The sequence below is a fragment of the Pimephales promelas genome, chromosome 25 (assembly GCF_988280905.1).
Source record: "Pimephales promelas chromosome 25, fPimPro1.hap1.1, whole genome shotgun sequence".
Taxonomy (NCBI): Eukaryota; Metazoa; Chordata; class Actinopteri; order Cypriniformes; family Leuciscidae; genus Pimephales; species Pimephales promelas.
In genome coordinates this window covers 20,075,706-20,088,923 of record NC_142793.1, presented here as the reverse complement: position 1 = coordinate 20,088,923, position 13,218 = coordinate 20,075,706, and the positions used below count along the sequence as shown (strand labels likewise).

The 13,218-nt window shown below is 38.8% G+C and overlaps 1 protein-coding gene across 14 annotated transcripts in view; it reads left to right on the top strand.

Annotated features, from left to right (window-relative positions):
* Positions 1 to 249: 249 nt before the first annotated feature.
* Positions 250 to 13,218, top strand: part of cadps2 (calcium dependent secretion activator 2) — a 103,484-nt gene continuing 90,515 nt past the window's right edge. For 12 of the 14 annotated variants that reach the window (XM_039657944.2, XM_039657955.2, XM_039657952.2 and 9 more), the window contains exon 1: positions 250 to 820. In XM_039657944.2, coding sequence (XP_039513878.2) covers positions 515 to 820 — 306 coding nt within the window. In that variant the 5' untranslated portion in view covers positions 250 to 514. The remainder of the gene's footprint in view (positions 821 to 13,218) is intronic. The other 2 variants (XM_039657963.2, XM_039657960.2) reach the window with 1 other exon arrangement.

The following is a 13,218-nucleotide window of genomic DNA, read 5'->3' as shown; positions in this document are numbered from 1 at the left end:
TACTAAAAAATAAGTTACTAGCAATTTTGGGTGTAGACACACATTGGCATTAAATTTCATAATTTTTTCCTTTTGCACAGCCATGACTTTTTGTGAATTTTACACTTATATGTGCAAATGTGCAAACCAATATATTGTGGTGTAAAATGAAACATGAAAAAGCATAAAGTTGTGTCGGAATCTACAGACTGTACCTTTAAGAAGGGAACCTCCCACGTGTTGCATGTTGTCCATGCCACAGGTTGCCTACCTGTCTCGCTGCATAACTCTGCACTCCACACACTCGCGCTTTTTTCTCAAGAGAGAGAAAAAAAGAATGTGGCTCAATCCCATCGTCATCGAACCGTTCTCGAACTGACTCCGCCCTCAAAAGTCTCGCGACTGACACATTTTGTCATTCTCCCAGAAAAAAAAGAAAAGAACTCAGCTTTTTTGGTCGAGGTTGTCAGAAACCTCTCGGGTTTCGTAGCTTTTCCCACAGCTGTGAGGAGTTGTCGTCTCTTGACTGTCGATAATGCTGGACCCGTCCTCCAGCGATGAATCTGAGGGAGAACTACCACCTGAGGACGAACCGCCCGTTAAACCTGGGAAACCTGTTAAAAAGAGTACCAAACCCGAAAAGACGTCGGACGCCCCGCGTATCCAACCCAAGGAACATGTCCCTTCTCCAGCTGAGGTGGACAAAACCGAGCAGGAGAGAATTAAGAAAGAGGAGACGGAGAGGAAAATTAAACTACAGATTTATGTCTTTGTGTTGAGATGTATCGCATATCCATTTAACGCGAAACAGCCAACAGATATGGCTCGTCGTCAGCAGAAGGTGAGTGACCGTTAAACATTGTTTATGTTTACAATATTTCGCGCTTGAAATAAATGCGCGAGAGCTGCACTTAACCAAGTCAATCTAACGTTACTGATATTGGCGCTTCCAAACTTCTGTCTTTTTACAAAAGGTTTTTTTTTTTTTTTTTACAGCTTTTAGAAAAGATTTGTAAGTCTGACAACTGCAAATTCTTGTGCACCACACTCACATGGGTGACTGAAATATGTTTATTTACTGCCCTTTTACCTGTGTCAGTTAAGAACTATTTAGAGGATCAAGCTAAATCAATTAAGCATTAATAAAATAAAATATAGCTCTGATTAAGATGAAATTGAGCTCTCTAGCTAATTCTGGGACAGTTTTTTTTACTGTCTATTGTCCCTTTTAAATAAAAATATATTAAAAATAAAATAAAATAGGTTAGTATCAGGCTTTAACCCTCTCATTCTAAGTTAGAACATATTTGATAGCTTTTTTTGTGTGCAAAAGCCAGGACTTCCTTTAACAAATCCTGTTTAGGTATGTTGCTTATGTGACAATGCAATGAAATCAATCATGCTTTTATTTATTAAAAAATGTGTAGTGAAATTGAGGGATGTTAAATAATGTTAAACAAGTTTCTTATATTAAAGATTAGTGTGATTTTACACTAACTGCAACATGACAATCTTTATAAAATGTACTATGTTAAACCTTTTACCAGAATTCACCTGAAATGTAAATTCTAAAAAGTTTGTTATAATAATTAAATAATGCATGTATATAAAAAAAACATGACCCCTGATATATGCACAATATTCCTCATTGCATAAATAACATGGCATACCAATGTGTGACTTATTTATGATGTGAGAAAAAAAAGAGTAAAATTGCTTTTCTGAAGACAGTTCTCCAGAGCAAAACTGAGCAACTCTGTGCTCCATGCCAGAAAAGGATCTTAAAATGACCACCAGGATGTACTGTGACCAAGAACAACTTTTTATTGCTTCATGACATCTCTTCATATTTCTGTTGTCAGATTATATGCAGCATTGTGCTTAAAATGTGTACAAATGGATTTGTTACTCTGAGGTAACAGCGTGCAATATCACTGTAAATACAAAAACATAATTTTGATCATTTCAGGGGTTACTCTTGGTCACACTGCGTCATGGTAATAATTTTGATAAAATTTTTGGCATAGTATATTGTGCGGAGACTTAAAATTCCGTCATTCCAAACCAATGCTTTCTTTCATCTTCGGAACACAAATGAGAGAATAATCAAAACATCTTTTTGATCATCATCCACTGAAAGTCAACTAGTTAATCAGCATTTTCAGGCTTAGGTACATCATGAGTCGGAGTGAATGATGACAGAATTTTCATTTTTTGGGTGAAATATCTCCTTAAAGGAGACACATTATGCCGCTTTTTATAAGATCCAATGTAATTGGCTATAATTCTAAGTGTCCCCATATGTCTGTGAAGTTTCATTAACAGAATATTTAGATTGTTGATTATGTAGCTGAGGCACTTTTGTGTTTCCAATAGCGGCTCTAGCAAGGAGATAAACATGACGGACTGTAAAGGGCTTACTCAAGGCAGTATCCAATCTAATATTGGGTTAGATTGGACTCGAGATTCTGTCACCAGTCGTGGTCGGGGCCTGTTCCATTGTGACGTCAAAATGTATTGGAACGCAAACTCATTTTGAGAAACTTTTTATGATTTATGGGAATTATATACAAAAATGAGTGGGTGGATTTTTTTTTAATCATAATGGTGTGGTTGTGTACACATGTCCAACTCACAATTTTGTTCTAACACCGTGTAAAAGGGAATTTTGATTAATAGATAGATCCACTAACTAAATATTTGAACGAGCTTTACTGTATATCATTGAACAGCAGCTTTGTTTTGAAATTGTTTCTCTCCTTTTGGTGTGATGTGGAATCACTTATGAGAGCAAACACAGATGCTATTTTTACCAGCACACACCCACTATCTCTAACATATACAGCTTTTGGACTCATCCTATTGGTGTTTTTAGATTCTGTATAATCCATTCACTTCAAGAAATATAAGCAACTGTTATAAAAAGGACTGATAATAGCCGGTCATCAGCTCTGCACCTGTGGGACCTGTAAGTTACATTTCCTGGTGCTAATCTTAACCTTTCAGAAATATGTCTGAATCTTAATTTTATGCATAAACTACCTTCCCACAAACAACAAGTGGCACATGACTGATGGCACCATAAGTGACTATCCTGAACTAGGACAAGGGCAGCAGACAGGTAAAAATATAAGGAACAATATAATGAAATATTTGCATCAGATATAAATCCAGTTAAAATGGCCATTAATGGAGATTACTTTTTGTTTGTGAAGTCAGACAGTGTAGTTGGTGCATTAATGGGGTCATGCTAGTAAAAACCAACCAAACCATGACACCTTATTGACTATTTAGAAAGGCACTTGCCATGGATCCTGGTATAGTGGCCTACATTAATATAATATTTTTTTTTCTTTTCATTTTTAATTCATAAACCACACTACAACTACACATAAATACCTCCTTGCCAGGAGCTGACCAAAGTGCGCACGTGCTCGGACGTACACAGATCGTCGCATGTTTTCCCGCAACTTCATGAATGAACTCTGTGACCAGTATCAGAATAATTAAAAACTGCGTGTAAATGGTAATGAAGAGGTTTGCTTGTGTCATGTAAACATCTCAATTAACTCCTTACTTTGATTATTGGAAATAATCGCATTGGTGCACATGTAAACATAGTCAGTGTTGTTCACAAATATGAGTCTATGATAAAACGGAAGAAAGCTGAATTATGCATGCCCAATAAAACCCCATGACCTCCAGTAAACTTAGAATTTGATTGTTCAATCAAAATGCTTAAGGGCACAACTCCATAATAGTCAGACGACATAAGGATTGCCCTTATTTATACGTAAATCGAGAAGAAATAACTCTTCCTTTAGTCTGTGTTGAATAAATATTCTCAGTTGGAGGAGATCTTGAGAGAAGCTAGGGGCATATTATTGATTTTTCTGTCATGGCGCATAGAAATAGCTTTGCTGCCTAAATGGGAAGGGAACCTTCCTGGCTTTGCAGATCTGATCAGGTGCTGCTCAAGTGTTCCTTGATTCCTTTATTTTCCTCATGGATATGGTGCAGGTTGGGATTAGGACTCCTTTACTGTGCTGCATGTGATCAGCCATCTTTCACTTTTGATATTCCAATCCACACGAAAGAAAAAAGTCAGTGTAAGTATGCTGCTGGTTCCCCCTTTATAGTCACTTGGGATACATATACACATCTTTTGTCTTTTGAGCAGTCCAGAGTGTCTAGATGACTTTGTTCAAGATCTTGCATATGTTGAATGCATTATTATACATAATATTACTGCGCTTCTTTAATCTCAGTTACACTGTCAAGGTAACACTGCCTTTCAGAATCTGTAAACCTGTTATCGAAGGTATCCTTCAATCTGAATGATGGCCGTTTATTTTTGTTATGACTTCTCTTACAGTGTTTTTCTTTCTTATACACGGAGCACATGCTGATAGACTGAAATTCAGTACAACAATGGATTTGCCCGTTTCAGGGCACGTGTTTGGGATTCTGGCACATTTTTGCCTATGACTGACACCAGGCATAATTCCTTGGATGCTTACTAAAAGTGGCTTCAGCCTGTTCCCTTCATTTGTATGTAATCCAGATCGCACTCGTTATTTGAATGTCATTGTCTTATGTTATTGCCACTGGCTAGTTCTGTAACCTGAAATATGGAAGGTGTAATAAAGGTGCCAAGAGGTGCTTCACCTGTAAATAAAACCGACATCCCCGTAGGGATTATCGCACATTACTGTCTCATGGCAATAATACACCGTCATTAAATCTCAGTTAAAGGTAAATAAAATTCAAATTCAATGAAGAGTGGAAGGTAAACTATTGCTAATCAGATTTTGTGTACCTCGTTCTTAATGGATTACTCACACGATTGAGAGAAAGCTCGTCATGGACCTGTTCAGGGCCTTGTTAGCACATTTCAGGGATCTCCCAAATGCCAGTGTTGGGAATGTTTCATATAAGACAGTTGTGTAATACTTGCCCGAGATGATGAACTGAATTATATTATGTCAGAATTGTAATGCTAGCAAGATGTTCGATTGTAACACCACTTTTTCATGAAGAATACGAAACATCCTTTTTACAGTTTTCCTCATTGTCAATAAATGTTGACAGTTCGAGGTGAATAGGGTGACCAGGTGAATAATACTATAATACGAGAGATCCACTATATGTTGGAGCTTAGTTACAAACTGCAGTCAAATATGTGATATAGGGGTTTCGTACCTATACTACCCAGTTTAAGCTGCACGCATTTCTATGAGGAAAATCTGTGATTTCCCATTCTGTAACACTCCATTTCTTTCATTCATCCATTCCTTTATGGATTTGATTTGTTTTTTTTGTTTTTTGTTTTTAGCCATTATATTTTTGCAAAGTCCATAGAGTTCAGCTTCAGCTTGAAATGCCCTCACTTTCTCCTTCAGTAATGTGAAATTCATGGTTGAATCTTTGATGAAATGCTGACAAAAATAAAATAACATTGAAAAAATGACATTACTGTATGAAATAATCCAACTGCATTGCAGTTGCGCTCACTAGTAAACCAGGGTGTTAGTTAATAATTGGTTGACCATGGTGATGGTTGTTTTTCTTAAAGTTATAGGTATAATGGCTGCCTCATGTTCCACGTGTTTAGTTCAAATGGACCTTATGGATGCTCGTGTTCAATGTTCTTCTAGGCATTGAATATCTTAGGGAGGCTTTAATTGACCCAGAATGTAATTTGATGCCTTTGGAGGTTAGGCAACAATGTTTGGCAAAATTTGAACCTGAAATTAAAGATTTTTGGTGCCAGTCAAAACCAAAGTTCAGACTGGTAGCTAGAGCTCTGCTAGAAAAACTGAATGGCCTCAAAGGAAGGATCTAACCCCGGATGCAATACTATCCCACCTGGTAGCTGAGCTAATGCTGTGCAGGGCGTTCAGACAGTGAGTGAGTAGCAGAAGGAAACAACTTCGCCAACAGAGTACAGGTGACTACAGGCCTAACCCCTTGTTGTCCAGATTCGATCCAGCAGCTAAATGTTCTAGGGAGGAACTGGACACATGGTCTCTAGCAGCCTCAGATTCATTAGTCACTGATGAACAGGACCGTTATACACCCTTGGAGGAGACGACTTCTGGGCATGCTCAGTCTCAGCATCTCATAGTGATGAGGGTTCAAACCTTCAAGGTGCTGGTTCTTCGGTGGCATATTTCTAGCATTGTGATTGCTGCACCTTGTACAATATTTTCTCTGCTAGCGTGTAATATTTCCACACGAACTAACTTTTGGGAAATGACTGCAGTCCAGTTTCTGTGTTTCGGTTCCACGTGATGGCTAGTCGACTGGCCTCCAATTTTATTAAGCATTTTATACCCATTTTTATTCAATATGTATAAATAAGGAATGGCTATACTCGTACAGTATGTTTGCACACTGCTAATATGAGTAGGAGTGTCTGCTGAATAACTAAATCTAAATGTGAATATCTGCCCACTGGGAGACTAATCTCTGTTTATGAGCCAGTGCCAAGATTCCCTGCAGATGAGAGCTTGCTTCTGTCCTCACAAATTGTTTCCTTTCCTTTTGCTTTACACTCTGACTGTCAAGTGGGCTGAGATTTTTTTCTCTCTCTCTTTCTCCATGCATTTATTTCATACCTTTTTCTCTCTGCATCCCTCCTTTCATTTTTCAGCTTTATTTTCTCATCTGTTCATTGTTTCCCATTTTTTTCTGAAGAGAAGCCCCATATGTTTGCGCTCATGTACTTGCTATTATGATAGCTTATCCATTTCTTGATGGCAAACAGCAGCCTGGAAATCACACTGATGGATGTCCCACTCATCCCTCCACATATGCCTAATCCCTTAGCACAGTTTTGTGCATAGTTTTTAGGTCTGTTTTCCTCTTCTGAATAGCTGTATGATTTAGTTTATGCAAGCAGACTTGCCTCTGTTTCTCTACGGGAGATGAGTTCTTGACTCTGGTGGGGGAGATTGGCAGGCGGATGCCTCGCTGGAGGCAACGTCCTGTCTTCTTTGTCACATTTCCCTTCTCTTGTCAGTTTTGCTCTCCATGAGATGCATATCTCCACAGTGTTATGTAAGGCCATCTCCTTGCAGTGCGGCGATAGGAAGTCACGGCAAGGTTCAGTGGGTGCTCACCCTGCTTTGCACTCTGTTCTATAGGGCACATTTGGGGCAAGTTTACTGTATAAAGGAAGTTTCCGAACACTGACAGTCTGTGAGGAACTCACTGTTTGTGAGAAGTCTGCAGGTAGGTTCTGACTAGGGCTGTGTATGGAGTTCGATACTTTTTAGGTACCGACCGAATTGCCTCGATACTACCGAGTATCGAAACAAGTCTTGTTTTTCGGCACTGTTTTTTGGTCAACCAATTATTAACTAACACCCTGGTTTACAAGAACTGGAGCGCGTCACAAATGAAGCGAAACTTGGCGTATAGGATACTTGCCTCACAGACATTACAAATAGGCCTATAGACGGTCAAAATATGTCTACTTTTAAACGAAAAAATTAGAAATAAATAGTTTGATTATGTATACCATGTAGAGGAATGATGCAGAAATGATGAGTCAGCGTCGCCATAGTCATCTTTGCAGTCAACACACTCAGTAGAATCGTGTTTATTAATAAACAATTAAAATATCTCCTTGCTATTTTTTCCTGACACATTTTTTCTTTTGCCAGTGCTTTGCGGCAAGGAATTTATCCCACCCTCCAATCTCCTATATTTAATTCAATTCACATTTATTTGTATAGCATTTGGTGTACATAATCGTTTCAATCTGTTATCAGAGGCAGACGCATTTTAATTAATTTCATTCTGTTTCATTGTTAAACAATGCATTATGTTAAAGAAGAATCAATGCACTCATTGAATTAAAGAATAGGCTACATGTTGTTAAATGATTAGGAAACATATAAAACTTTAACATTGTTGCTTAAAAAAGTCTACAAAACTGAAAAAAAAAAAAGCGGATTTCATAAAATTGGTATCGAAAGAAGTATTGTTCAGGAATCGGTATCGATATATCAGTATAGAAAATTTTGTTATCGAAAACCTTGCAAAAGAATCGACTTTGTGATAATCTGTAGGGAACAGCAGGTGCATTTATGAGGCGTTGTGGAGTGGCGACAACTCTGAAATACAATTGTGCTCACTGAAATCTCCTGCACAGGGTAATTACCCACCTACCCATGTAATCTCTGTCTCCTCCTGAATAAGGTTTAGGCTCTACCAGAAGCCAAGCAGGAACTTTGCAGTGTAGTGAATGTGCCATGGTGCATTATGCAGGGCAAAGACAATCTATCAGCTTTGCTGTCTTATCTGTACTGAGCTTCATGGTCGAAATTAATGATTTGTTTGTCCAGTTTACAATGCTATCCAGATATCTGTATGTCGCCCTCCATCCCCATTAAACCGTGGTCTATTTTTTGAATGGTTTTACACAGTCAGAATCTCTCTATCTAATGATGCCCATAGGGTTTGTAACATGCTAACCAAGTGCTAGGGTGTTGTTTCTTATTTAGTCACAGCCAATGGCAGCTTAATATTTGACAAACTTTGTACTGTGTCAGTGTTAGTGTTTTATTTGGATTTGCACAAATGTGGTTGATCTGAATATCTGTTCAAGCATCACATCTTTTTTATTGAAAAAAAAAAAAATATTACATAGATTAAATAGTGAATAAATCATGGCTAAACACCTGCTGTAAAGAAGCAAATGCTTATTTAATTTGACAAACTGCTCCCAGAACTGCTTGTCTCAAAACTGAAGCTTTTCTACTGGTGGCTCCATGATATGCTGTACAGTACTCTGCAGTCTTGTTGTTTTTGTGCATAGAACAGAACTCAATATGAATGCTGATCCGGAAGTAAGTAATTCTGTATATGGCAATACAGGAACATTAACCTGCTTACCTGGCATGTCCTTTATGTGTGTGTGTGTGTGTGTGTGTGTGTGTTTCCACTACGGATCGAATGAAACGTGCTGGGTTCGGTTGATCCTTTTGTGTGAAATTGGGAATGACACTTTATATAAGCAATCATTCTGACTTTCATGCTTTATCCGTCAGCTTGCACTATTCTCTGATTCAATTGTGTGTTTCTGTTATAGTACTTTTTAAACTGTTCCTTTATGAATGGTTGTGCACATAGGTAGAAGCCAATTCACTTGGTTGAGGGTTAATGTAAATGTATTGTTCTCTTTACTTACTTATTTGACCCAATATTTATCTTAAATGAGGTTATCAGTAATTTTTTCTTTCAACATAAAAGTAGTCCAGATGACGTTGTGTCTAACCCTCCTTATAGCTTTCAAATCTAATTTGTCCTTGCACAAATTCAAAACCTTATCTCAAAATGGTCAAATTTTAGTTGATTTATTTATTTGTCTATCAGCTTTTTCATTTGTTCACTCTGAAATATTACTCTCGGGCTCCTTTTTCTCGCTATTTGTGAAACAATCAAAATATATGGCAATTCCTTCCTAAAAACATTTGCTTTTCTTGTTTTTCTTTTACACCTAATACAGATCTCATTGGTGATTGTAGTGATGTGAAGTGGGGAGCCTTGAGTCTGTTGAGCTCAGATTTAGAGCTGGAAAATCAAGACTTCAGAGAGGGGTTGTTATGTTAGAAAAGAGTGCAGATCAGGAGATCGAGGGGTTGACTCGGTCACTTTAAAGAGTGACCGAGGGTGGAGATCGCAAGGAGGAAGAAGAGCTTGTCAAAGGTCAAAAACATAATTGCAAGCTCCTTATCTGGGTAACGGTTCTCACACTTGCCAGCATAATGCCAGAGGATGCCGGAAGCTCCCTTATGCCTCACGGTTTGTGTGACTCAGTGCAGAATGGGGGCTGAAAAAGGAAAGAGAGGAGGAGTGGAGAGATTGAGGAAGCGGATGCTGTTGAATGAGAGGTGGTGAATGCGAGCAATCGCCTATAGAGGACATCTGGTGCAGATAAATGTGCTTCAGTCACCCACCTACCCTTGAGAGAAAGCATGTCAATATATCTTTTCAAACGAGGGACATCCTCTGGTGCTGAGATGCTGCAAAGTAGTAATAAGCATAGATTTGAATGAAAAATGAGTAGTGTGCCCAGCTTCAATAATTACACAAGGTCAACTGGATTACCTATACAAAAAAAAGCCCTTAGTCAGAGTAGATGGCATATTTAATTTGACGGCAATGAAAACAAGAAAGTTGGGGTATATGCTTGGTCACTTCTGATTTTCACAACCCTTGATTTGTTGTCTACTGGAAAATTCAGCAGAACTATTGACATCCAGGTACACGGTACAACATGTAGAACAGACTGTACCTTTATTTCTCATTGCATCTTTTTCACTCATGTCATATTGCACCTTCAGAATCAAAAATCAAGGAAAAAGGCCACAGACTGAATCAACGAGTTTTCTTTCTCAACCCACAAGTGTGAAAGGTGCCAGAATAACAAAAAAGGAAACATATGCCAGGCTTTCTGATGGGTTGTATCTGAGACTTTAGTCTACATGGCTTAATCGCATCAGTCCAACTGACAAGCTCAGAACCTTCAGAACACCTTGTTCGCTTCCCTCAACAAGTTATGACACATTCTCAAAGCATTGGGAGGGTTCGGAAATAAAAAGGAACAGCTGAAAACATGGTGTGGGTGTGTAAACATACACTCTCACACAGCATGCAGGTCTTTATCAGTGGTGAGCAGAGAGGAGCTTCAGGGCAACAGGAGTCGTGACAGACCTGTAGGACAGCGAGATGCTCCGTGGTACCTCTCCCCTACTGCTACCCACAGCTCCCGCGTTTTCCCGTGGGAAAGGACCAGCGAGATCCAAACTTGACATGACAAATTAGTGTTTTGGCCTCAGCAGATGGTGGAAGGCAATTGAAAGGGACAAACATTTCACAGGACCTAAAAAAAGTAACCTTTGGTTTCAGATAGGCAAAATTGGTTTGACTTCATGGTAGACGTATTGACAGCGTTTGGATTTCCGGAGGAGTTTCCAAATAAGCTCCAGTGCCAGCGTGTCAACACATCATCTCCTGTCCTCATCCATGTGTCAGACCACTGACAGTACTGTCAGACTGTTTGTCAGGATAATTTCATATGGCATGACAAATCATCGTAGGTGCATGTCCACTGTGAGAGACATCATAAAAAGTAAAATAAAAATCACAATGTGTCATTTTTGTTAAAATATGTATTTGTATGGTACAGCTGCACATAAGTATTTGAACACCTGAGAAAATCATTGTTAATATTTGGTACAGTAGCCTTTGTTTGCAATTACAGAGGTCAAACGTTTCCCGGTCATCCTCTCCTTAATACGTACAGTGCAGTCGCCCTGTCCCATGTGCAGAAAAACACCCCCAAAGCATGATGCTACCACCCCCATGTTCCACAGACAGTAGGGATGGTGTTCTTGGGATGGTACTCATTCTTCTTCCTCCAAATACGGTTAGTGGAATTATGACCAGAAAGTTCTATTTTGGTCTCATCTGACCCATTTCCCATGACTCCTCTGGGTCATCCAAATGGTCATTGGCAAACTTAAGACGGGCCTTGACATGTGCTGGTTTAAGCAGGGGAACCTTCCGTGCCATTCATGATTTCAAACCATGACGTCTTAGTGTATTACCAACAGTAACCTTGGAAACGGTGGTCGCAGCTCTTTTCAGGTCATTGACCAGCTCCTCCCGTGTAGTTCTGGGCTGATTTCTCACCTTTCTTAGGATCATTGAGTCCCCACAAGGTGAGATCTTGCATGGAGCCCCAGTCCGAGGGAGATTGACAGTCATGTTCAGCTTTTTCCATTTTCTAATGATTGCTCCAACAGTAGACCTTTTTTCACCAAGCTGCTTGGCAATATTGTAACCCCCCGGCCTTTCCATCCTTGTGGAGGTGTACAATTTTGTCTCTAGTGTCTTTGGACACCTCTTTGGTCTTGGCCATGTTAGTAGTTGGATTCTTACTGATTGTAGGGGGTGGACAGATGTCTTTATGCAGCTAACAACCTCAAAAAGGTGCTAATCTAATTTAGGATAATAAATGGAGTGGAGGTGGACATTTTAAAGGCAGACTAACAGGTCTTTGAGGGTCAGAATTATAGCTGATAGACAGGTGTTCAAATACTTATTTGCAGCTGTATCATACAAATAAAGAGTTAAAAAATCATACATTGGGATTTCTGGATTTTTTTTGTGAAGTGGGAGAACTTGCAAAATAGCAGGATGTTCAAATACTTATTTTCCTCACTGTATATACCAGTTTAATACCTACTCGTGGTGCTGCTTGTGAAAGGATTTTGTGTGGGCTCCTACCGTATCATTCGACTCTGGTTCTTATTGCTGGTCTGGGGTGCTATTCTGTTTCATGTTTTGTCTCTATCAACTGCAACCTAATTGTGCCACTACTTAGATATCCTCTCATCTTTGAAATAATAGCTATAGGGAGATGTTTTCCTTTTTTCTATTATTTTCCATCTCCAATATCATTCAGCCCATCACTTGTCTTGTCTGAATGTCTGATCTTTGTTCCCCGCTCTCTATTTTTGTCTGTAAATGTCTTTAACTTTCTTTTTGCAAGTCACTCCCACCTATTCTTCTGAGTTCTGTCCTACTTGATTTTTGTGAAGTCAATAGGGAATTACTTTTCTTGGTCTTATTGTGCTCACCTGAGCATGCTATTTCACAGGAAAACATCTTTGTAATCTTTTTTCAAAGTACTCCACTTCTAAAAACTACTTTTGCTTTGTGGCTGTGGCACATTGGCTATTGGTTAATATTAACTAATGTAGTTGATTTAGCCTTACAAGCTTTAAAATACTGTGTTAATGATTAACTAGATTTCAGTAAGTTTTAATGTACAGTATGTACAAATAATGTACAGTTAGTAAGGTGTTAGCATTGAGATGCTCTCAAGGGTGAACTTGAACTTTCATTCTCCACTTCCTGGTCAGAAATTCTTTTCAAATGTGGCTCCCGGTGGCATTTCAGGAGGGGGAGTAGTAGTTCTCAACAATTGACTGTATACTCTGTAGAAGGTCAGGAAGCTCTGTTTTTATGGTCCAATCAATAAAATGTTTCTCCCAAAATGTATTTTTTCTTGTTGAACATCGTTTCGCTTTGAAATATGTCACATTACAAAAGTTAAATGCAGTTTTATAGGCTTCAATCACAGACAAGCCCCAAATGAAGATCCCCCTTTTATACAATGACAGGAATTGGCTGAATAAACCGAGAATTTCCTTCCTGACC